Source organism: Diorhabda sublineata, chromosome 1 (genome assembly GCF_026230105.1).
Source record: "Diorhabda sublineata isolate icDioSubl1.1 chromosome 1, icDioSubl1.1, whole genome shotgun sequence".
NCBI classification, from domain to species: domain Eukaryota; kingdom Metazoa; phylum Arthropoda; class Insecta; order Coleoptera; family Chrysomelidae; genus Diorhabda; species Diorhabda sublineata.
Genome location: NC_079474.1, coordinates 18,557,863 through 18,584,738, shown reverse-complemented (window position 1 = coordinate 18,584,738; position 26,876 = coordinate 18,557,863). Strand labels below are relative to the sequence as shown.

Below are 26,876 nucleotides of genomic sequence, written 5' to 3'. Positions count from 1 at the left end.
ATTGTTTTCAGCGTCTTTTTTCCTAAGATTTCATCAACTTTTATAAGACATTCCTAGAATATTTACTTGAAAATCCAACCAAATATAGATCTTAATATTTATAATAATATTATTTGTGAATGCTTAGAACTATTGTCCAATGTAAAATATTTCTATTCTATTTCTATTTATACCGAACATAATTTTTACCGTTACCACTAGCATTAATAGCAGTTAATAATGTGTTCAGTATGAATATCACAAACTTAATATTCGATTCAATAACTTTTTTCAGCTAAACATTTGATTCAATATATTTTACGAGTATATCGAATTGTTTCTTGTCTTCTAAACATATTTAAATGGGATAATGCATAAACAGAGAACTGATAATGATATACAAGAAGCCGGAAATAACAAGCATTATTAGGGCACAAAGAGCAAGATGATTTGGGCACATTGCTAAAGAAAAAGATGACAACCAAAGAAAAAATAACTACAAGAAGTTAAATGGGATATAGTTGAGAAAGGAAGATTTCGGTGGAGAGGAGTAGTAAACGACGAAGAGTGGTCGGAACATCTTTTTCCCCACCAATCAAAATGTAATGCAAAATATTAAAATCAAACGATAGAAATAGATTAATAAGATTTTTCTTAATAATTATCACAACGTTAATGATTATTTCTGATGTTAATGATTATTTTTCACGAACGACATACTCCCAAATTAGTCCAGTCATTTTAGGCTTTTTAAACCCCAATCTGCGAAAAAATTCAAAGCGAGATGAATTTTTGTATACACCTTTATAGACGCTTAGGAACAGAACAATCGATAGATAATTATAAATACTGTAACAAGACAAAGTACAGCTATGAAATTTTCTTTATTACCACGTTTTTTTTCTAGTAGCTAAGCAACATATTTATTATGTATATATTTTCAAATATAAATCTGACTAGGAAAAGAAATTGATCCAGAACAGCTAATAATGACTTTATTACCACTAGTATCCGATGATCTACTGAACACTTTTGTAAATGTTTGAAAGGTTGTGGCGGTTAATGTGGATCGAAAAAAAAATGGATTGAGGTGTTCAAAAGTTTATGGAAATTGACATGGCCAGTCATGTTTAAACGTAGGGTCAACAAATGATGGAAATAATAAAGATGTAAATTCAGAAATGAGTCCACTCGACGTTTTGTCTGCAACTACTGATAGAGAAACTGAAGATATCGATAGTGAATTGAAAAAAATATATACTATAAGAATAAAAATTATTTATTCTTGAATAAAAAAGTAAGAATATTATAGATTATGCTACTGGGGGAAAAATCATGTAAAAAATCGTGCCTTGCATTCTACCTCGTGAGGAAACGAGTGCATCGTCATGATTTAGTCGATTTCTCAGCGCTCTACTCCGAAAACCGTTGATTTTACAGAAAAATGCGAGAGACATTTTTTGTAGATAATTTTATCAGAAATAATTTTTATAATAATTGTTATTGACCTCTGAACAATATATCACGGGATATTTGCGAAAAACTGATTTTCGTAAACTTTTTTAGCAGGCGCGATATTGATGTCGATTTTTCACATCTTCATTACAACACCTTAATAAGGGTACAAAAATTTAACTCACTAGGAATTCTTCCGCAGATAAAACCTAAAATGAGTGGCCTAAATAACCTTTTCTGTAGTGTTTTATTGTAAATAAAACACATAATCACAGATTGTTCAAAATACTAAACTCCCATTCCTTCAAAATTATCGCATCTTCCTCACTGAACTCTTTTTAAGAGATTGATCTATATGCCAATTCTTAAGATATGGGTAGTGTTCGGTTTCGGTAATTTTCAGCAAAACGGTGAGTTTTATCATAAAAATATCTACAAAAAAAGTTTCAATACTTTTTTTTCCTACGAGCCACAGTTTCTGAGATATAATGATTCAAAAAGTTATAAAAGTTTTCGGTTTCACCAATACATTTTCAGCAGTAAACTTTTCTTACAACATTAAAATGAGCCGAGACTTGTATTTGTAAGAAATTATCAATTGACGAAGATGTTGTTAAAGTTCGACGATTTTGTTCAACAGCTTTGGTATTTCTTGTGCAATCATTATAACCATTAAATATAATTTTTTGAATCGTTACATCTCATAAACGGTGGCTCGTAGGAAAAAAAGTATTAATACGTTTTTTTGTAGATAATTTTAAGGTTTACAATGATTCTCTGAGGTATTTTCATGATAAAACTTACCCTTTTTGCCGATAATCGCCAAAAACTCATTTTTTTCACCTTTGACCTTTTTTCCATACACGGAAATGATGGGGAACATTCAAATTTCATTTTCAATTGTATTTTAAACAATTTTACTGATTTTCAGCTTGACTGGAATTTATATAGCTTCACTTTTATTTTTTGGTCTGATTTGACCGGACTATAACGCATTATACTATTTAACCCTTTTCTAGTACACATTGTTGTCTTTTATTCCTTATTCCATTGTTGCTCTTAGGAAAAAGCACACTGTATAATTAATTTGTGAAAATGTTAAGTATCTAGAGTAAAAAAATTTAATGAGAGTTTTAAGTAAAAACAATTTTTTAGTCTCTATATATCTCTAATAATTTTTGTACAAGAAAATCAGTCTTCACTTGTTTCATTACCGAATAATGTATTGTGTTTATGTACATAAAGTGTGTGATTCGTATTTACAACGGCAAGTGTATTTTCAACCAAGCAAATACCTGAGCATTCAGTCAACGGATTTCCGATGAACCCTGGCGGGCAGGTACATTTAAAACTTCCGTCTAAATTTGCGCAAAGAGCGTTTCTACCGCACGGATTCGATCTAGAGCATTCATCAGTATCCGCACAACCCGTCGTGTAAGCGTCACCTTCATAACCTAAAAAAAAAATAATTTGAATTGAATTATTAATTCAGAAGGGCGCAAAAATGTTCGTCATCTATTGTTATTTGTATTTTGTTATTAAAACCAGTAAAATTTTTAAATTTACCTGGTGGACAATAACATTCTCTACCTCCAATAACGTTTTGACATATGGCACCGGGTCCACAAGCGTGCGGATGTTGACATTCGTCCAAATCGTTGCATCCTGTGAAAGGATTACCGTGGAAACCTTCAGGACAAACGCAAGTGTAGTTTCCAGGTGTGTTTTGACATATAGCGTTAGAACCACAAGCGTTAGGATTACGGCATTCGTCGATATCTGCGAAAAAATATCATTTATAGTTATTATTGTAGAACAAAATGGTTAGTGAATTATTCAAATCTTTCAGATATTGCTAGCGTAAAATATGGAAATGAAATAGCAATTTCCTCATAAAAAAGAGATACTTACCGAAACATTGAACTTCTCCGTCACCCTCGTAACCTGGTAAACATTTACATAAGAAATGTGCCGGTAAATTGCAACACTCTGAGTTTTCCACGCATCTGGCTGCCACTGCGGGATCGTCGCATTCATTAATATCTGTAATAAAAACAATATAGTATTATTAAAAACTTACGAGGAGAAAATTTGAAAATATAGAAATGTTTTTACCGATTAAAAACTATTTAGAAACGATAAGTGATCGATTTATGTCGTTTTATCTATTTTTTTATCATAAAATTACTCTAAATTATTACTAATAGAACTGTGATGAATGTAATGTCACTATTTGAATAATTCGGAAGAAGTTGAAACTAAAGTTTGTGCTCCAAAGAGATAAAAATATTCTTCGGATTTTTATTACACAAGATCGCCGAGATTCATTTTGAGAATCGACTATAAAATGAGCACATTCAATTAGTAGATCAATTCCAAAAGACAGTCGCTTTTGGAAAAAAAAATTTATATGGGCTCTAACAGGTAAATTTATAAAAGCGAAGAAAATATATTATATCATTTCAAATATTCAAAACTATCGCTTCACAACAAGAAGAAAACCGATTATGGACAAAATCGAACTTGAACGTATTGTAAATGGTTATATGTAGTGATGAATTTGAGCTTGGGGACTATACTTTTTATTATTAGAATACCACAGAAAGAATTAGAAAAAGATTATCTCAAAACAAAAGCTAAGTTTTTGGAATTTATATATCTGGTGCTTATAATGATTTAGACATCTTTTTATTGATGCGAAATGAAAGTGGCTGCAATGAATGTTAGACTGGTGAGCGTAGTGAACAGCTGCGACCGCTTAATCACGCTATTTAGCGTACTTATAGCCATGAGCAAGAAGGATGTATCAGTGTCTGTTTAGTTTTTTCCTAGATAATGTAAAGTGCCCGGAAATTCAAAGAAAATTACTCAAGTGGATGAATGGTGTTTAGTTTTCCAAAAAGGTCAATATGTGGTGACAAACTTGTCACATGTCACATAGTATTTAGCAAATAAATTATGAACGATTGGGTTAACGCAAAATTTCATTCAGATGGGTATCAAGACTCCTGAATTTTGATTACGCCGGGAGATTTGCATGCGTCTCTGCGAATTGGGTTAGGGAACTCTAAAACACGCTTCTCATAGTCCCGATTTAGCGTTTTTCAACTTAACAATAAAAATTTTTATGGCTAAATTCCGACTTATAATTGAACCACCGCCGTATTTTACAAGAATTATTATTTTCCAGTAATAAAATCAACTGCCAAATGAAGCTGCAACATTTACGACAATCAATCAACGATTTTTGTCAGAAAATTTGGAATAACTTTAAACCAAATTTATGTCAGCAAATTGTAATGTAATTTTCGTTACCGAAATATTTATTTTTATTCTATAATTATTTTCATCAATGAAAGTATTAGATATTGTAAACTAATTGGCATAACTACTATGTAATGCTTTCGTGACTTATCCAAACATTGTTGTTGTGCTTAATTCTGTTAATTGGTAACTTCCAATGTTTTGTCTTCATTTTTATCAGTACATCATCTTACACTAAGGAAATCTTATTTTTGAATGAAATATTAACAAAATTATAAGAAAATTATTCACAATTTTAGAAAATTCGCATATTATTCTCACATTTTCATGTATTTAAGAATTAAAATGGTTGTTTTTTTTTTCACAAAAACAATCAACACAACATTTTTTCGATTATATGGAACACCTACATCGTCGTTCTTATTTAAAATAAGTTGAGAATAAATGTTTCTATTTATTAAGTTGAAAAATAACGTCCTCACTTAACAGTCATTGATCTTAGGAGGCCGTTGCTCTTGTCCACAGAGGCGCTAGCGAAAAAAGTAGAGGTGGCGATCGAATATTAGAAATAACAGTTATACATAATGGGTATTTAGAGAACTTCAATTGTGACGTATAGAATTTGTACTGAATATTTTTTTCTTAGGGGAAGGTACAGGTATTTCTGCGGAATTTCCTTAATTTATTATTTGTTAGACCTTTCGATATATTTATGTTTCTAAATGTTCTTGATTTTAGGTCTCTTCTGTTTAGTTCCATACACTTTTCCCGGCGTTGTTCAATAAGTTGGATACCGTTTTTATCATCATTTTATCAAGTCTTGGAACAGAAAATCGTCCAAGAAGGCCAAATCTGACGAATAGGGTGCATGAGGTAGCAATTTAAACTTTAAATCATTAACTTTGGCCATTGCAATAGCGGATGTGTGTACTGGTTCATTGTCTTGATGAAACAACACTTTCTTCTTGGCCAAATGCGGCTATTTTTGCTTGATTTCTTGGAAGACCGACACCATGACTATGCCTGCCAAAGGAACGGTCTTTCGTCTTTTAGTTCTCCCTTTTCAGACCATTGTTTTGATTTTTGTTTTGTTTAGGGTGTGAAGGGATGGACCCACGTTTCATCCATGGTTATGAAACGGCGCAAAAACTGCCACTTCGTCCCATAGTAGCATCCCGAATAATGGAGTTTAATGTCCAGATCTTCCGAAAATGAAAGCTCTTTGAGTTAATGAAAGAACTTAAATTCTTATTTAAATAATTTAAATTTAAATTGTAGAAAATTCGACTCTTTTACTAGCAAATATACCAATTTTGACAAATGTCTGTTGAAGTTACTCAACCATAATATAGATAATACAAAGTACAAGGGAATACGAAAATATTGTCGAAATAGTTACTTTGGTAAGAAAACTATTAGTGACTCCCATAAGAAATTTTTAGGGAGCTAGAGAAACGATTATCAGATTACAATAACTTCGAGGTAATCCATCTCCTGTACAATATCAGTTGAGGCTTGACGCAATATGTCCTGGCATAGTCACGTGGCCGATTTAGCCAAGGCAGCTTTCCAAAAACTTCTCCTCCTCAAGACCCTGCAACAACTTCTAATCCTGAACAATGACCATATTTGGACCTCGGCTCCCAAGCATACTCTGAAGATGTTAGACTCAATACAGTAGAGAGCAGTTCTACTTGGAGAGTTTAGAGCATAGAAGAAAGATCGTCGACCTGACTCGTTACTAGTATGGCAATTGCTCTTCCAAACTGCCCAGCATAATTTCGCCTAGAGCAGTTTTTACAAGAGCCAGTTAATAGGGAGACATGGTTCATGAATACCATGTTTGCATGCAGATTTGTTGTTTTTGTTTTGGAGAAGTGCAAGCCTGTGGATTGAGCTACTTAGGCACGTCTTTTCAGAACATTACAACCTACGGAAAATCAATAAAAATATCCACTAGGTATCTCCACACGGCAGAATTAGTATAGATTGCGTTAGAATTACCTATTGATCGAATCATCATAATATTAGTAAATGAGTGAAAGGCTGTTACTTAAAATAAAAAATTTGTATACAATTTCTTGCACAATTACACGCTTCAAGCCGATAATGAATGAATTGTAACTTTAAATACCGTCCGTCTGATATCAATGTGACCTTCCATAGATAGCCCACATTCATTTATTTCTATTTTTTTATTATTTTCAATGTATTCATCTTTCGGAGGAGATTACTGCCTTCGGCGTCAAAAAAAGTGTTTCGTTTGTGACGTTCAATTTCACAGACCGTAACTTACATGTGTGTTTAAGACCTCTTAATCAAATCAGTATTCAACAATCCGTTAAATAATTAACATGTATTCGTTTAGTTCATTCCACCAGAAGATAACAATCTGTTATGTCACAATTTTAACGAATTGAGTGAACTAAAAGAATCTGGAATTATATGCAAAGATTTTTGGAGAATTTAAGGTGTTTTAACAATGGATATACGAAGATAGATTACGATTTTTTGTAACAACAATTCAGAAAAAGTATAGTAAGATTTAATTATCTTTGTGGTCGATGAAAGTTTATAATAGTTACATTCTCGACTGTGAGACAGAGGGAACCCTTAATCTTGAAATCTTCATTCCCTACCATAAAGTACTGGTTACCAATGGACAAGCTATTCACCAAAACAGCTCAAACAACCACATTACTCTCTCCAAATACAAAGGAGTAGAAACTATTGAAGAAATTGAATCTCTCTACAAATTATCAGTGCGTTTCGTTATTGAAGCCTATGGAAGTAAAAGCTTCAATGTAGTTATTAATTTTAAGTGAACTTGTGAAGGATTAGTATGGTATAGCCACATTATTAGCTCAGAGATACCATCTAGGTAAAAAAAGTTACCGACTGGTGTCCCATGGATGGAAGAAAACGAAAAGACCCTCAAAATTTAGAGCATGATCACTAAGATGCCAGAGATACAAGGACAGCTGTAAAAAATCCGTATATATGCATATTGTAAAGGATTTCAGGTGATCAAGTCTCTTGAAATTGGAATCAAAATTGTTTCACGGGATTGTACGGGATTCACTCATAAACAAGTAACGGAATGTAGTGAAGGTAAAAAATGGTTTTTCTAAATCTAATGAGCGTTGTTGTTTGTTCGAAGACCTCTTTCCTTTTACCTCTCCATGTTCCTAAATGGATGTACTACAAGGGTTTCTCTAAGAATTGGAACAGAAGCGTACAAACAGAAATTCTGGAAACATTTTTCTGTTCTGAAGTTGATATTGTGGAAATATGATTTTTACAGTCTTTAACATCTTCTTGAGATGATGAAAATCACCATCCGCGCCTCTTTTGTTTGACAGTGGACATAAACGTATCAGTTAGATGTTTGCTCCTTCAAATATCTAGTTGTTTGAGATGATTTATGAAAGTTGGTATACGGAATCTATCTAGAACATATCTTTTTGAAACATCAATGTTTTAACCGAAATTCTAGACTGATGGACGCGCGACCGTGACGAAATTTTGATGGTGCGTCATTAGCAAAGACTACAAGAAGCGATTCTATGCTTTGTTATTGAGTGAGGCCTTTTTTAAAATTAGAAAGAATCATTCGACGTAAACCTCCAGGATCTTCAAATGCTTTTTGTTTAATTTTCTATGCACAGATTTATTTGCTTTCTGTTATAGTTAGAAAGTTATTCGTTGGTTTTTAAACTTCATTATTCCGTTTTATTCCCTAATTGTTCGAATGTAAGAATTTGAAATACATCTCTCGTATTCAATACTAATCATCGGTTAACGCTTTTTCAAAATATACACAATTATTGCAAACTATATATATATATAATTATTCATTAGAAATTAGAAAAAAAAGATTGATTTTTGGTGGAATTGTATCAGAATAGTGTAACAACGATCAAGTGTGTAATTGTAAATCGTATTAATATAGGAATGCGGCAGTTAGTTGTTTTTTAGCTGAATGGTAATTGGTCAGGCTAGAGTAACGACAAAAATAATAGTCGACGTACGCCCTCTAGTTCTGTTTGAATATAATCGTAAGTACCTACGTGTGCCAAACCTACGAATTATCAGTCTTCATTTTATACCAGAAAATCTAAGTAATAACGATTCCATATTGTTATTGATGCGTTTAGATGTTATCTTCTCCGTTGAACAGATCTAGTGATAAAGATATTACTCGTATAAGTAGGAAAATTAGGAGAATGTTTTTATTTTAAATTTGCAATAAGAATAGGTTATCTAACATTCTTCTTCTGGGCTATTTTGCATAACGTGACCACGCACGCGCCACCAGTAACTACATCAAGGATGCCACTAGAAAGGTCGTGACTAAGATACGGACGATTATTTGCTGCCAAGTTCGTGAAAATATCTCTAGGTATAAAATACAGGGTGGATACGAAATTTTAATCTATATATGAAGGCCATCTAATAAGTGCTTTTCGATTCTCTCACTTTTCTGTGTGAAACCCACCAATTCAACTAAAAAAGTATCAAGTTATGATTATAATTGAGCCAAGTTCACATCCCATTAAAAAGAGACCAATCTCTTTACTGCCTGTTGTATTAAAACATGAAATATATCATTCTCTACCACTAATTTGTTTTTAGAAATAATCACTTTCAGTTTCTCACCTATATTTCAAAATAAATTGATAAGAAGCATATTATTTAATTGATATAAATGCTGGGTAGTGTAGTTAATCGTCGGTGTGCAGTGCACCTAACTTAACTTGACCTTTTCTATGTTTCTCAGAAAATGTAGTAGTCCTATAACCCTATTTGCTTTATGACAGATACAAGACTTGAACTTTGTAGTACTTTGCTAATGATATTGCCATATTTGACCATTGAAATAATCTATAAAGAGGAAAAGGAAACCATTAAAAAATTGGTGAATTATATGATGGAAATGACACTTGGCGCTAGACTTAGTTGTGTATTCCCCGTTAAAAGTGAATAACTTTTCTACAAACAGAAATTGTGTATGCCAAAAAAGTAACTTTCTATTCATCAAATGATTTCATATTAAACTATTGAAAAAACAACTTACTGACTCCAAGGAATACGATAGATGTGTAGATAGGACAACACTGATGTGAATATGTCAATTTTTAAAGTAAACATGTGAGTGCTATTTTAGTTGTTTGTGACATACTTAGACATCAGTTCCACTCGCATTGCTTCGAAGAAATGCTGTAATTCTGTGTTTCAAAATACTTTTATGGGATCGTGATAGGCGACGAATCATGGATATGTATATATGAACGCGAATCTCAACAACAATAGACTATTATGGGTCTTTCAAGACGAACCAAATCCAACAAAAGTTGTTGGCATACGAAGCACTTCGAAGCAAATGGTCGCTTGTTTCTTAGGAAAAAACCGGACATGCCGTAGAACGGTCAATTCTGAATGTTAGAGAAGCATTTGTTTGCCAAAAGTGTTCTCCATCAGGACAATTCGAGCTCTCGCACATCAATTCAATTAAAACCGTTCTTGAACAGTCAAAACATCGATTTCAGTGGTCATTTTTCTATGAAGAAGCGGATGATGCGTTCCATTCACATGTTTTGGAGGTACCTCAATCGGTGCAGATAGTCCAAAGGAGAATAATTTGAAAGATCCATATCCAGCTATATCCAATTCTAATTTTTTTTATTTGTCTATTTCAAAACTTAACAACAATCCTCGTATTAGTGCAGACTGCAGAGGCTTTTAAAATTTCTTGTTTTCCCTTCGCTAAGTTAGATAATAATAGGTCCTTCTTGAGACAATGAGTTCAATCTTTTGTACTATTTTATTAGAGGTCTGTCTTTTGATCTCCATGTATTTGATTTCTGGTTTTCTCTCCATTTTGTTCATCTGTTTTCTAGCAAGATCTTTCTAACCTCCTTCACTTTCTCTAACCCATCTCACCACATCTTGAATTCGTAGTTATTCCGTAATATCCTGAATTCTACCTCTGAGTTTTCATTTCATTCGGATTTTTTTCTTTAGTTTAGTCAGAAAATGATTGTAGAAAGCTACTCGATTTGTAATTTATTAACAGAAGTGGATATTTATATAGATATTTATTATATAGTGAGATGAAGTTAATTATAAAAAGTTTGTCTCTTTGAATATTGTGGTCATTTGAGCCGGATTATTAAGAAAACAATTTTTCTTTCGTATAGAAAACTATTCGAAAGTAATTTCTTTTAAACAGAGAAGGAAATTAAAGCTTTCCAATTTTTTCATGTATATTCCAACGTCAGAATCTTTTTATCTTAAATAACAATTAAAAAGTGACGTTAATACGAAAATCTACTGGCAAACAATGAAAATCCAACACTTCTGTTCCTCTTTTAGCACTTACAATAAGTATAAGTTCTAAGTATGGTGTTCCACACAATCGATGGACTCAACTTGAATACGAACGATCGATTCAGTGAATAGCAGCTTTTTATGTTGATGATGAAGAGCCTCATCAACCATTCTAAATGGTTTATATGACATAACAATATTATCATTATAATTGATACCGTCCATTGTGTTTAACCGTTACCTTTATATCTTAATTTGGTTGAGGCGAACAGCATATCCGTTTGTTTCATTTGCGTGTATTTTTACATTAACAGTTATGTCTTTTAAATTATATTACGTGGACAATTTTTGGCAAAAATTCCAACTGAAGTGAATGATTTACTTTTGTTTTAAAAATATCTTAAATTTTCACACAAAGGTGACACCACAACCTTGAAATTATCGAGGTTTGTGCACTTGAAAACGATTTATTTGATACTAGCTAACCCGACAGACTTCGTATTCCCTCAATCGATGAAAGACTTTTGTATAAAATAAACTTAAAACAAAAAAAGGAATTCTTTTTTCTATTAAAACAAATAAAAAAAATGCTCGGCATCAAAGTTTTATTATTATTTCCGATTAATTATACTTGCTTACAAAACAGAGTTTTCCTGAAATACTGGATATTTATATAGTTTCAATTTGATATAGACAGACACACACAGTTATGATATAAGTTAAAGCTTTCTGATAAACTATATTTTTGTCAAAGATGTCACGAATACGCGACATACAAAACAGGAACACTCCAAGTTGATTCCGCTAATTTCCAACGATTGGCCTTGCGATTTATTTATGGTCATCGCGAAAGCCAGACGTACCGGAAATTGTAAACGTTTAAAATCGAATGGTAAATCCGTTGGAATCATCGGTATACGCGGGTTCAAGACATCTTCTCCTTTATACCCTCCCTTTATGGTCTCAACGACGTTATTCATCACCTTTTTCACAGCCAGTCTTGTTCCATTGTACAGTTGAGGTTATGCAGAATGATGACAACTGATCCTACTTTTAACTGGACATTTCGAGGTGGTAATCCAGGCAATTCCAGTGAATTTAAAAACTCCGTGGAATGGTTGACTACGTCAGTGGAGTAGTCAGGTCTAATTTCATGGTACAACGAAGATAGTCCTACAAGTACCTGGCCTGACCTAGAGATGGCGGTAGATGCTTGAAAAATACCACTGTATTAGGAAGTACACAGTCTATCCAACATATGTTTCAAGTTTGAAGAATCTACGTTGTTTAGTATTTGTTTGGCAGCCATTAATAGTGAACGTTTTCAGATACGATACTTATTTGAAAGGCATTAGCCCAACTAAAGATGAACTAGATTCTACTCTGGGTGAGGCTACTCTTTTGTTGTCAACAGTAAAATATTGGGTAGCAGTGTTTAAACGAGGCCGTACGACCTACGAAGACCAGCATCACTGTGGTCGACCAAATGAGATGACGATTCCAGAAATAATGAAGAAAATACAAAAAGCGGTACTGGATGATTATCGATTGAAAGTGCGCGAGCTAACTGACATAGTAGTCATTTCAAAAAGTGCGGTATATCGCATATTAACTGAAAAATTGGACATGAGAAAGATATGTGCAAGATGGGTGCCGCGTTTGCACACAATGGAACAAAAACAGTGTCGTGAAGATGTTTCCATCGAGTGATTGGCAATATCTCACAGAAACGTGGGTCAAAAATGTTGTTTTATCATGACAATGCTCCAGCTCACACATCCGCTATTGCAATGTTAAGAATTAATTAATTAAAGCTTGATTTTCTACCTCATGCACAGATTTAATCCACTTGGATTATTTTCTTTTCTGTAAGATCATTGAAATTCGCTGGGAAAAGTATATGGAGCCAAAAAGGAGATTGCGTTAAAAAATGAATATATTTTTTTCTAAAATTTTTATGTTTTCTTAGTTGGGTGCTTCTGGAACCATCCTCGTATTTACTGACGCTGTACACCAACTGACGCTGTACACCACTTCCTGAGAAAGAGTCACCAGTCATGTACTATAGCGTTACAGAACGATTTCTTTTTTCTTTTGAGATATTTCCAATACGTCTTAATAGTTTATTGTTTTTTCAATATAGGGGACAAACTGTATGCAGGTTGATGTGATTTTATCAACAAATCTTAACTAATTTTTTTTTATTTAAATACGATTAATAAATGTTTGAATAGCGGATAAAAGATGTAATATAATTTGTTTTATTTCTATATCTATTACAGTTATAATAAACAAGATATTTATTCCATTCAATTTTAAAATAATACCGTTTTGAATGAAACTCTGGTATATGTCCTATTTAATGTCTTCTTTATATATTGATTAAACCGTTATTACATTTTTTCATATGGTCATATAAAAAAAGGTCATTAACATTTGCTGCAATTAAGTCGAAATTGTTGTTGAGATAGGTCCTTTCAAAAGGCTTAATTCACTTTACCGCTACTGACAGGCATTTTTAATAATGTCACCTAATGACCGAAAAGCCGTTTATTCCTTTTAAGAAGAAATTAAACTTTAATGAAGATCTACATAATCAATTTTCAATCAAGTCCCGTAATAAATCTTCATATTCCCATATTATAAGGCAGTAACACTTTATATAAGAATATAGATGAGACATATTTTAATGAAGCTTGGTTGGAAAGAGATTATTCCATTGAGAAAGTTTCAAAAATTATTGTTTATTGACTTACCCTCGCAGTGGAAACCATTTCCTTGATAACCTGGAAAGCAGGTGCAGTGGAAACTTCCGAGACTATTGGTACAGTGTGCAAAAACGTCACAAGGTCTGTATTTGCATTCATTTTCGTCTAAAGCAAGCAAAAAAATATTTTGATTCAAATTTGAATAAAGATGGAGTTGAATTTGTCTAGACTACGCTAATTTCTTTCCCAAAATGATATTGAACTTTTTACTTGATTTTAAGAATCCTCCTACATTATTTAAGTCTCTAAATTGCATATGAAAAACAATCTACACTTCCTTGATCAATAATATTGTGGAAATTACGAATTTAATATTGAAATGCTTACCTGGAACTTCGCAACTGCAACCTCCGAATCCGTCGTTGCAGTAACATTGTCCATCTAAACATGCACCATTATGGCAGCCATCTTTTTGGCAGTGATCGTTTTTCCGGCAATTATCTAGAATATAAAGAGAATGTGTTGAAAATCAACATTTTAAAACTCATAAAACTCATCAAATTTTGCATGAAATAAGACTAAAAATAATTGGTAATTATGGATCTTAAAAGACTTTCATGCTCATAATCTATAATCTTGATTTGGTTGATCTCAAGCGGTACCAGGTATGTGACATCACATCTACTGGAATATCGTTTTTCCCGAAGGAAATTGAAGGATCTAATGACCTAAAATCTTGTATATAGCCTTCAGAGGCTTTACTTTAGCTTGTATTATTTGATTTAATTGGATATTGTCACTGCTCATAACAAAAAATCACCTTGAAATAGCGAATGACTCGATATATTGTTTTTGTTATCCTAGAAGGACATTGCGGCAGCTTATCACCAAGAATATAGTATTTCTTTATCTCTAGGACACTATCGTAGTTGATAATTGAACAAATAAATGCATTACGGTAGCTACTGACTTAAAATCTCGTTGTGCTTATCCTTCAGTGGAATCACTTTAGCTAATGACCTAACGTCTTTTATTTGTTGGTCCAGAAGGATATTACCGCAGCTAACGGTTCAAAATCTCATTTTTCTTGACTTTGACAGCTAATGACCGAAAGTCTTGTAATAAAAGCTGCTTGAGTCTCGGTTTGTTCCAACTTGCAGGAAATTACAGCAGCCATTATAATTTTGTTGTGATTGTCTTCCAGCAACAATGCTGTAGCTAATGGCTTGAAATCTTGAAATAGTTGGCTTAGAAAGACATTACTGCAGCTGACGATTGAAAATCTCATTTTTCTTGCCTTTGAACAGCAGCCATTTATAACCTCTGTTTAAATCTTGTCTCGTTTGATCATTCATCTTTTATAATTTTATTGATTTTGTTATTGACGTCATTGTGGCACGTGTAGGTTGACCTAAAAGGACAATCTTGCAGCTAATAACTGAAAATCTTGTGATGATTATGATATGATGATGTTTATACGAAATATATGAATAAAACAGCTATCGTTGCAACCTGACAGACATAACCTAATTTTTGCAGGTAATGAAACAAAATCTTATATTAGTTGTCGTATATGAACAATATCTTGTATTGTTTGAAATTGGAAGACATCGAGGCAGCTTTTAAGCTAAATTTTGTATTTATTCATCTCTAGACAGACTCAAATTCGAATCAATGTGGTGAATTGTATGCTTTTTTGTTTATCATCAAGGTAAATATTGGCTTAACAATTTATGAAGCAACGAGACATTTAGTTTTAATAGTAATCGTTTAAGGACCTGCAGTTTCAACTAACAAAATTTTTGTTCTCAACATAAAAATTTTATACAATCTAATAAATTGAGTTAATTAACGAACATAAAATACGTAGATGTCTTGGAACTGGAAGATGTGTCTATATATCTATTTTTAAATCGAACGTCTGCAAAAAATAGTTGACCAATGCATTTTAACAAAAGGATAAAATACACCAATACGTTCAAGAAAAGGACGAACATAAAAAAAAGATCAAAGATGTTGAAGGAACGAAAGTTTGGCATTTAAATGGCTATGAATGATTCACGGCCACGAACTAAGTGGCATCCACTGTTGCAGATTATCGACTCGCCTCTAAAAAAAAAGAAGAAGATAACCTTGACTCAAAGAACGAGATAATTGAGCTAGGATACCTTTGCTTTTGAGATTTCAGTATTCACAGACCGGTCAATGAGAACACATTTTTTCAGTTTAAAGTATTTATTTTATTTTCGATTGTTTAATGCCGCAGCAGCCGGCAAGAACAGTATAGAAATAAAAAAAAAATAAGCAAAAAACTTGTATATACGTGGAGAAGATTATACAAGGAGATAAAATTGATAAATATCATAACTGTGACAATTTGAATTCCTATTTGAGGGTATTATTTAAGTTTTTCGTTGCTACAAATTCTTCATTTCTAGCTGAAAAATGACTATGTCCTTGTCAAAAATCTGAGGAACCTAAAAAATAAAAATATCGCCTTACTGTACTGACTAAGGTTATTAAAAATGGCCAGCTGATAAACTCAGATTATAAGAACTTCAACAAAGCATTCGACACAACTTATGTGAAACCACAAATAAATGCTGAATTGAATCTAGCTCAAATACTATTTTACATAGATGCCATCAAGACTTGACGGTTTCCGAGTGTATCTATGTAGCTAAAACAAGATGACGGTTATTTTTCTACCTATCCTGAAGCTCCTGAAGATGCTGAGCATGTGAAACGTTCAGTAACCCCCTCAAAATTTACCTCAAATATACATTTTAGCTAGTATCTTGAGTTGTTATAAGAAAATACCTGCAATCCACACAGTATAATGAACTATTAGAAATTTTCGTTCATTACTAAGAGAAATGAGTTAAAATGGTTAAAAGAAAACAAGATTTGACTTCAGGATATTAGGAAGAACAACAACTAGACATTTTCCTCTTGAGGTAAATTCACAGGAAATCAGATATCGAAGAAAGAGGACTGCTGATTAACAAAGTTTATTCTTGCGAGGGTCAACAACCAATTTCCATTTTGAAATCTTGAAGATATTCTTAATAATCGTAGATATAGTAATCACTGAAAAAGTTTGATGATGAGAGAGTTAAGACTAGCTCAATATTTGCAAGACGAAGACTAACTCGATGCTCGACACAAAGCCTTTTCAGCCTGTCACAAATACTGCAATTCGTTTTTATCGATAATAACCCAGTATTAAGAATCGATAATTTTCCCTTAGTCCAACTTGTATATTTTTTTCGGACCTTTAAAACGGAAACCACCATCCTCATTTACGAGAATAACTTTTATTTTCCGCAAATCAAAAATATTCTCCCGGTATAAATTGTGTGAGTGCGTGGTTGTTTTAATTAATAAATTATTGCCTTGTGAACCATGATTTGTTGTTGGTTTGGCTGTTTAGTTGTTGTTGAATCGTGAATTGTTAAACGTGAACATGACGGAGGTTAAGAGTCGGGCTTCGAAAAAACAAAACCAGGAAATTGTCTAGAAGTTTTCCTTTGAGGATTTTAAATGTGATAAGTGGAATATCGATAGTACAGAGTGTCTAACACTATATATTTTTGATATACTATTATGGATCAATTTCATAGTGGATGCAAGTTATTTAAACCTGGATACATAAAAATCGGAATGTGCAATCTATAATAGACTATTTCCTACCACAATGTGACAGCATGTAAAGAACCATCTTGCTTTAGAACAAATAAAAAACAAAAGTTACCGTAAAACAAATAGGTTACAATTTGAACAGTTTGAAATACGACAGTGTGAAATACAAAAAACTAAGTACAGAAGATCAGATATGAAGATAAAGATATAGAAGCATGCACACATGAAGCTTCAGAAGAAGCACCCCAAAGATACTAAGGGAAATCAAAATTCGTGCTGATGGAAAGACGAAATAAATAAAAAAAAGCATAAAAAAACGAATTAGATATCATAGATATTCAAAAATAAATAGTGAGATCGATGAAACAAAATATAAAGAAGCCAATCGATATTAAGGAAAAGAAAAACCGAGAAGAAAGATTAGTGGATCTGCCAAGGGAATAGAAAGTCTCCATAATATACGAGACAGAAAAGCTATCTATGATGAATGTAATATTATGAAACCAAATACTATGAATAGCCAACGAACAACTAATATATAACACGATCCTTGAAAGCATTTTAATGGCAGCGAATTGTAGAAGATCTATTCTTAAGAAGGAACGCTACTGACGATCGACATTGGCTTCTAGAGAAGAGTAGCAGGCAAATTAGGAGAAACAGAATAAGAAATGACACAATGAGGGAGATGAAAGGACAGGAGACAATTTAATCGATGACATCAAACCCAATCAAATAATCTGTTATGGTCATTTACAGAAAATCGGAAAATCGAAACAAGTCCTCAAATGAACACCACAAAAGAGAAAAGAGCTGAAGATAGGGAATTGATATGCTTGTGAATAAAATCGAGATTACTTGTAGCCCCACCAGTATCTAGCAGACATTCCCCATTTAGCCGAGGGAACCATTTCTCATACCATTATCTAAATAAGTCGGGATAATTCTAAGCTTGAAGTTTAGAATTTAACGAAAAGGAAAGCTTACTGAAGATATATTTGTGTAGAAAGGATAGTTAAGAAGAAACAGATATCAAATATAGTGTAAAAATGGTGGAAAAACTCAATTAAATCCAATTAGAATAGAGATATTAGTAACAATCATTCATTTTTTCAGAACTCTTGATATTCACTGTTTGTAATCGATCTGATATAATTGAGGAAAACCTGTTTTATAAAAAAAACATACTGAACATCCGACCACAAGTATCGTTTTAAGATTCCTGCGTCAGATTTCATGCAAATAAACATTTTAATTACGGTTGAAAAAAATCCCATAAGGCCGTTTTGAAACCTGTTATATTGTAAAAGCTATCATTAAAAATATCAGAAGCCAAAGGCGTGTTAAAAATGACAAAACTGGGATATACATTATTATGAAAAACCCAGTTGAACGTGTAAAAAGAAATGAGAAGAATAATTATTGTTTTTGTTGACCTCAGTACCAAACAAACTAAGGTAATTATTTAGTTTAGGTTGCATACATTCCCCAGAATGAGGTATATTATCGCTCAATATTTTTAGTATGATCCTAACCTAACCTAACTTAATCTAACCCAACTTAACCTAACTTAACATAACCTAACCTTTCTAAATTTTTAACCTCAAAAAAGTATGTAAAGGAATAATTTCCGCTCTATATATATATTAAATTATTTAGCATAATTTTCTCCATAATATACCAAAATTTCAACAATTTCGGGCGTATGCAACCTAAACTAAATAATTACCCAAACTTATATTCATCGATACGATGATCGAAAAAGATAATGAAAGTTTTTTTTCTACTTTTAAAATGATAAACTGTAACTGCGTCTGTATATTCATCTAATTTATCGATTGAGATCAACGATACATCATTATCGCTACTGTGCGGACATAAATCAACTATTTGGGCACACAGAAAATTACTGCGGTTCAGATTAAATTACCATGATTGTTTCTTCCCGACTAATTCAAAAATTTCGTCGACTAAAGAAGTAGAATTGACAATGTTTCAACTCAACAACAATGTATTATCCATCACCATATATCTATTTGGTGATATATTTGGAATTAATTTATTTTGAAACCAATCGTTGAAAACTACTATCTAATTCTTGGTTGCTAAACACAGACACTTAGTTAGACATCCTTTTTCTGACTGACTTTTATCTTTATTAAACGGAGGTTTTGTAAGCGATGTGACTTCATTAAAACTTGCATTTTATCTATTATTTTGAATAAAAACCCAAACGACATAGAGTACACCACTTGTAGTGGAACAATTAATCTTATCATCAGTTTCCTGGAATTCTCTCCGAGAAAGTGACGGGCAGTTTTTGATCTACATACATTCCGTAATGATTGCGGCGAATTGGGTTTTCTTGAAAGAAATCAATTCAATTTGGTACACCTTTGCCTTTTTGTGTTCTATTAGAAGCTATCGAATTAACTACTATTTTCCAAATTGTACATTTAGAGATGTTCGTTAAAGGTGAAGTCTCTTTCGATGAAAAATATTGTCAGTCGCCTCCCTCTTCTAACTTTAAGTAAACATTTTAGCCCTAACGGACAAACATTTACGCTGTTTGGTAGATATTTCATAAGAGACTATCGAATATTATAATACACACTATTTCATGGCTCGAAATGAACTTACACAGACAAACACGTTAGAACCATACATAATCCGACCCTGTTAGTGTCAGGTAAAGTCTTTTCTATCTCATATATTAAGTGGAGCCTTTTTTTAGATGAAATTAGAAAATTCTATACCTTTAACTTTAAATTAACTGTGTCTTTCAAATAATTTCGATTCTCTTTACTTTTTTTTGACTTTTTTTTGTGAAAATAATAAAAATAGTATTTCGGGGGCACAATTAAATCTAGACGCGCCACTGCTTCGATAGTGTTTTTATACAAAGAATCCCGACCTATCTCAACCCTGATTTCTTTGTCTGTTGCTATTTGCTGCATGCAACTAACTGTTACGTTGAAAATTACCGGGTAGCGATGCAATTTTGTGCCGGACGGAGTAATAAAAACTACATTGCAAGCTGTCTTACTGGATCACCTTTAATTGAATCCAACTAATAGTTCATTCTTCATTTATTTACAGTATAGGATGCTTTTTCTCTCTTATGTACAACTATTTTCATTAATTTCCATCGTTTTCCAACCAACCAGAACCAGTTTTACTAAATGTCTCAAGTTTTTGTTGATTTGTATTTAAAATAGTTTTGAAATATATTTAAAAAAAATTGAGCAGCAATTTCGAGAATAATTTAGATTCCTCAACGTTCTACGAAGTGTATGAGTGAGTGTCAAACAAACTAAAAAAGAAATTAGTCAGTTACGTTATCTCAGTCAGTTAGCTTAAGTTTTGAGATAAACAATTAAAAACAAATTTTTCTACGACCGTGCGTTTTAACCCACTTTCCCGCACGCATTTTAGTTTTGAAAGTGTCACTTTCCCGCACTAGTGCGGGAAAGTGACATTCTTCAAAGGAGAAACAACTATCAAACCACCCGGGTTTGATATCAGTTGCTATGACAACCCAATCGTGTAATTGTTACTAAAACGTCAAAGTTGTTCAAAACGCCTTAGAAGTGACCGAATAAGAACAATCTTCTTCTAAATTAAACCACATTAAACCAAATCCGATACAATAATATTAATGGATTCATCCGACGAAGAACTTCCCGAAGCCATTTTAAAGGCTGCCAATGAAGCTAATTCCGAGCTGTTACCTGCCAAATCCACACTAAGGTATGAGAAGCAATACGACCATTTTGTTACATGGTGTAAGGAGAAAGGGGCCAAAACTTATAAGGAAGAGGTATTTCTGGCGTATTTTTCAGACCTAAGTAAGGTTTTGAAATCTAATACATTATGGTCCCGCTATTCGATGGTAAAAAGTTTAGTAAAAATAAAACAAAATTTGGATATAGGAAACTTCCATAAGCTAACGTCGTTTCTTAAACAAAAAAATATTGGTTTTCGAGCACAGAAAGCACAAGTTTTTACCAAAGAAGATATATCCAGGGTTATGCTAGCTCCCGATGAAGTATACCTGATGATTAAAGTGAGTACCATTTTTGCACTGGCTGCAAAAGCAGCACAGATCCGAGCACAGATCCGAGCTTGTAAATACCACTGTCGACGACATTCAAGATAAAGGCAACTTAATTGTTGTCAAAATTTCTGATTCCAAAAATCATTCGTCAAGATCATTTGTTTTATCTGAAGAAATAAATGATGGAACCTATTTGACGCTGTACAGAAAGTACGTAGATTTACGACCACCTACCACTCCACACCGCCGATTTTTTATTCATTATAAGTATGCTCATTTCAATGTGTTGGCGTAAACACTTTTGGTAAGATGTCAGCAGAGATTGCCGCATATTTACGCCTACCTAATCCGGAACGTTATACAGGACACAGTTCCAGACGTTCTTCGGCAACGTTCCTAGCAGACTCCGGCGAAGAAATAACCAACCTAAAGCGCCTGGGTAGCTGGAAGTCTATTACTGTCGCTGAGAGCTATTTGGAGGACTCCGAGAATCAGAAGAAAAAAATTTCAAATAAAATTTTCTGTACTACAAATGACTTAAAACCGTTGCCGTCACCGTTATCTTTATGCGACCTGCAACCGATGCCATCCTCACCAACGTCATCTACCTTCCAGTTGAAACCAAATAACTCCACTGGGCCCGCAATTCTTACTGGTCTACAGAATGCAACAAATTGTGTTTTCAATATTGATATTTATAATAATTAGTTTTTAGTTTTTAGTTATATTTTTGTAGTTTTGTATAAATTTTATATATTATTATGTTTGTTGGAATAAAATAACTTTTGAAAAATGGTTTGGTATACTTTTTTGTATATACGGTCGTAGAAAAAATAATGTTCCTAGCTCATGCGTAAAGTGTCTTTCCCGCACTTGACCGCTTGCCCGAACTCCGCTCCGCGTCGTTCGGGACAACTGCAGTCGCGTGCGGGAAAGTATCACTTTCCGCACTTGTTAGGAAAATAACTATTTCATAGTATATATGGATTTATTGTTTATCAAAACCATTGAGGTACCTCCATAAAATGTGATTTTAACGCATCAACCGCTTCTTCAGGTAGGTAGAAAAACGTTGATCTCGCAAAACAAGGACTGTACGGACGATTACCCATTAATTCGATGTTTTAACTGTTCAAAAACGTGTTTGTTTGAACCTATATGTGAGAGCTCGAATTGTTGTGGTGAAGAATTGACTTTGAATTTGGCTCGTCTGGAAAGACCCATACAGTCGATTGTTGTTGAGATTCGGGTTCATTTTTATAGATCCCTAAATCCAATCTATTTGACAACCAAATTTTCACGCAGTATTGAATGTATGCGAGTGGAACTGATGCCCAAGTACGCCTCAATATCACCGCATGCCAAATGACGATCTTGCAATATCAGTTTACGATTTTGGACGACTTCACGAAATTCATCCTGTGGTAAAGTGCGACCATGATTGAATTCGTAAAACCAACGAAACACAGATGGTGCCTCATCACCAAAAGTCGATCCGGTTCATCGTTATTAGCTTGTTTTCATTCATGTGGAAACTACAGGAAATCATCGTACGAAAATACTCGCGATTCAATTCTATTTTCCGACTAAGATGAATGACAACTAAGTACGTTTACCATCAAAAATGTTAAATTTTATTATGTCAATGTCAGATTTGACATATTCACATTAGTGTTGCCTCATAAAACTACTTAGTACACTCACTAACGAAAATAGGAGTAGAAATATGGCCAAAACATAGACTAATAGTGGCTGAATGAGCTATAAATATGAGTACAGTAGATGATATATCAATTTATCATTATATGAAGTCAATACAAAAATAGATATAGAGAATAAACGAAACAGGAATACACGATAAGATAAGAAAAAGAAGAACTTTAGAAAAAAGATGGACGTAGAGAAGATATGAGAATAGAGAATTTATACATGTTATCTAAAGAGCAAAGTTGATGGAATGAAAATATAAAAATATGACAAAACAAAATGCACAAGTAGTTATTTATGTGTATAATGAAAGGTAAATTCAAGAAGATATGAGACAAGAAAAAGAAAACCATTTGATGGAGCAGTTGACAGAAATACGTGAAGTTGAAGATAAAAAGTTGGAGAGAAACTGAAAGAAAACAATTTAAAGCAGGAAGAAATATGAATAAACTAAGCGTAAAAATACCAGCGGAAGAAACATTGGATGGAGAAGATCAAGAACCATTAATAAGTAAAATGAGAATTAAGGAAAGGTATGTGGAAAAGATAGCACAGGGAGGATAATGGATTTAGGTGATCAAAAAGAATACAGAGAGACGTAAAAAAAGCTCCATTTAACGAACTAAATTGTTTTATTGAGTTATTCTTATTCATTAATTCAATTTTTTCCATGTTTCGATAATGTAGCTTACTAATTTCATGTTTAGTCTATTTCCCGCGCTAAATATTCATAACAAACTTGTATATACATCAAGTATATAAATAATGTTAGTATAAAAAGAAAAATAGTTTGGAATTTCGATGGATTACGTTGTTGATATAATAACAATCCTTTATGGAGATTATTTTAACTTTTGGTGTAATTGTTAGGACGAACAGACTTAATAATTTATTTTAAAAACGCGAATACCACGAAGAGTCTAAACGTGTATATTTTTCATCGTATCCGATGGTCGACAAGAGTCCTAGACCTTATAGAATTTCACAATGGAAGGTAAGCGCAAATCCAACGTGATAGATGAGTACATAATATTATTACATTAAAGTATTTCCTATTATATCATCAATCTCATTGTTCTTACATTATTCAGCAATTTCGAAGCGCACTTTTAGATGTGATACACAAGATATTGTCGAAGCTAATTTGAAAACGACAACGTAGTTATATTTGACAGATCGAGACTTGGAAACGAATATTGACAACAAAAAACGTTATATTCCAATATTCTTATTCATCCACATTGAATAAAACAACGAGATTTATAAGGTAAACTTGATGAGTTATCTTCACCATATTTTGTGTTTTAACGAAAATTGAAGAGAGGGAAACCAGAAACTGTTTCACAAAACATTTAAATCCTCAAGAAAGAAACAAGATGAAATTTGCAAAAAGGATGAAAATGGTAGAATTTTAACAGAAAAAGCAACAATAATGTGATCAGATAATAATGAACTAAATAAAGAAAATAATGGAATGATTAAAAAAAGATGGCCGCGATGTAAGCAAAGAAAAGGTAACGAAAGAAGAAATGGAAAAGCGGAAGGATGTGACAAAATGGCAATTGAAATGTTGAAAACTATGGAAGAGAGTGGTAAAGACCTATTTACAAAAATATGTAACATAGCTCGGAACACGGCGCAGTTCCCAAGAGACTGGGAGATAGCATTGTTATTATATATAAGTCAGGAGATAACAAACAATGTAACAACTACAGAAGAATAAAATTACTGTGTACTAATCTTAGATAATAAACTGAGACCGAAAAAAAATACACTAAATGATACGCAATGTGAAGAAAGCAAAGATAAAAATATGGGAAAATTTGGAAAGAATAAAAATAGATGTCGACTTCCGAAAAGCATTCATGAGCTTATATGAAAGAAATGTCAACCATGTTATTAGTAAAAACCTAATTTCTGAGGCTTTCCTAACCACAGAAGAAGTAAGACAAGCTGGGGAATTGAGTCCATTACTTTTCAACATATTTCTAGATGATATAATAAATATCTGCTCAGCCAATTAAAAAAAAATGTGCGATGGATACAAAAACCTGTAAACAGTGTATTCTATAAAACAACCAAGATTTACAGAAAAACTTTAACATTTGGAACAACACACTGAAGAATAAATGTAGGAAAGACTGCAGTGATAGCACTCAAACAACAAATGATAAACCTAGAAATAGAACGACATAGAATTAAAACGGTGAGAACAGAAATAGAAAATACAGGCAATGAAGATGAGGAAATTGTCAAGAGAATTAAAAACGCCTATTACAACATAAGCAACTGCCTAATAAATGAAAAAAAAGTCTCGAGAAGTACAAAACTAAAAGTTTATAAGGCAATTTACCGACCAAAAGATGTGGAAATTATGTCACTTATGGAAATTCATTGTAAAAAGACAGCTGAGTTGGTGGGATCATTTACAAACACTAGTGAAGAGAATGTGGGAAGCAAAAGTAGATAAAAACAGAAAAATAGGGAGGCCTAAAGGGACATGGGACAAAGTAATAGGTAATATACCTGAGAAAAAATTACAACATGAAAAGAAGCAAAAATAAACGTCTTAATAACACGAGGAACAATCTCTAAAAGGTACAAAAGACTGGCTTGCTTATGTGCAACTGAGGCCATGAAATCTTGCCCACACAGCTGCATTAGAAATGATTCTAAATTCTCCACATCTCTACATAGTACTGGAAAGCGTGGCGGAGAAAACATCACTTAGAATATTCAGGGACGGAATCATTGAAGAAAACCCTGAGACATGCCTCAGGATATTGTATCAAAAAAGCACCAAGCATTTTTTAGGCAGAAATCTATGCAATTAAACGTGTTTAGTTTAATCTGTCGCCTCAACAATCACCTGAAGACTCAAGACCTAGCAGATAATGCGGCGTGCAGATTTTGTTATACAGAAGAGGAAATCTCAATCTACATTCCCTCGAAGTGTGAAACTCCAGAGCACAACACCTAAGAGGTCGGACTTATGTACTTAAAATATACTCTGTATGTTTGAGTATATTCTAGTTATATATAAAATGTGCACCATTTATATACCTATAAAATGTTAGTTAAGTGTTTGTGCCATTTAAAAACTTATTTGTTGAATTGTTGTTTTTATAGTTGTCATTATAATAACAGAATACTGTGTAGGTAAGCAAGTATGTAGTGGTCACCAATTATCTAATAACGTTTTTATTATAACTGTGTTAATTCCACTTACCTGTACATTTGAGTTCTTTGGTTAGCTCATCGGAACCAAGATAGCAGTTCGGCGTTCCGTCACATAATTTTGATAATTCGAATAACTGTAAAACGTCCGTCGACTCGTTAACTTGACAACCGAAATATCCGTCCTCGAGATTTAAAAAAAACACTTCTTGTTTAATACCGAATCCAATCCCACCGAAGGATTGGGCAGTCTGAAACAAATAAAAATAATGATAATAGATACAAAGATGTCGATGATGCAAATCGATAAAACATTCCAAGATTATCTACTCAACTTAATCTTGGACGAACTAAACATCCTCAGATTTTAGTTTCATGCATGAATTTGATAGAAGTATCGCGATTATACAAGGTGTTATATCTAAGAAGCGACTTAGAGCAGAGGGGGAAAATTTCATATATAAATTCATAAAAAAGGCTAGAATTGAATGAAGGGAAAACTAAGTATATAGAGATAAAAAAAGAAAAAAAAAGAATATAGAGTAACAGTTAACAGC

The 26,876-nt window shown here is 32.9% G+C and overlaps 1 protein-coding gene across 1 annotated transcript in view; it reads right to left on the bottom strand.

Annotated features, from left to right (window-relative positions):
* Window positions 1-26,876, bottom strand: part of LOC130452383 (uncharacterized) — a 251,678-nt gene that overhangs the window by 130,829 nt on the left and 93,973 nt on the right. The window contains exons 3-8 of the mRNA XM_056791629.1: window positions 26,372-26,570; window positions 14,124-14,237; window positions 13,785-13,901; window positions 3,346-3,477; window positions 3,001-3,213; window positions 2,730-2,888 (exon numbers count right to left, since the gene is read on the bottom strand). Of these exons, the coding sequence (XP_056647607.1) occupies window positions 2,730-2,888; window positions 3,001-3,213; window positions 3,346-3,477; window positions 13,785-13,901; window positions 14,124-14,237; window positions 26,372-26,570 (934 nt within the window). The remainder of the gene's footprint in view (window positions 1-2,729; window positions 2,889-3,000; window positions 3,214-3,345; window positions 3,478-13,784; window positions 13,902-14,123; window positions 14,238-26,371; window positions 26,571-26,876) is intronic.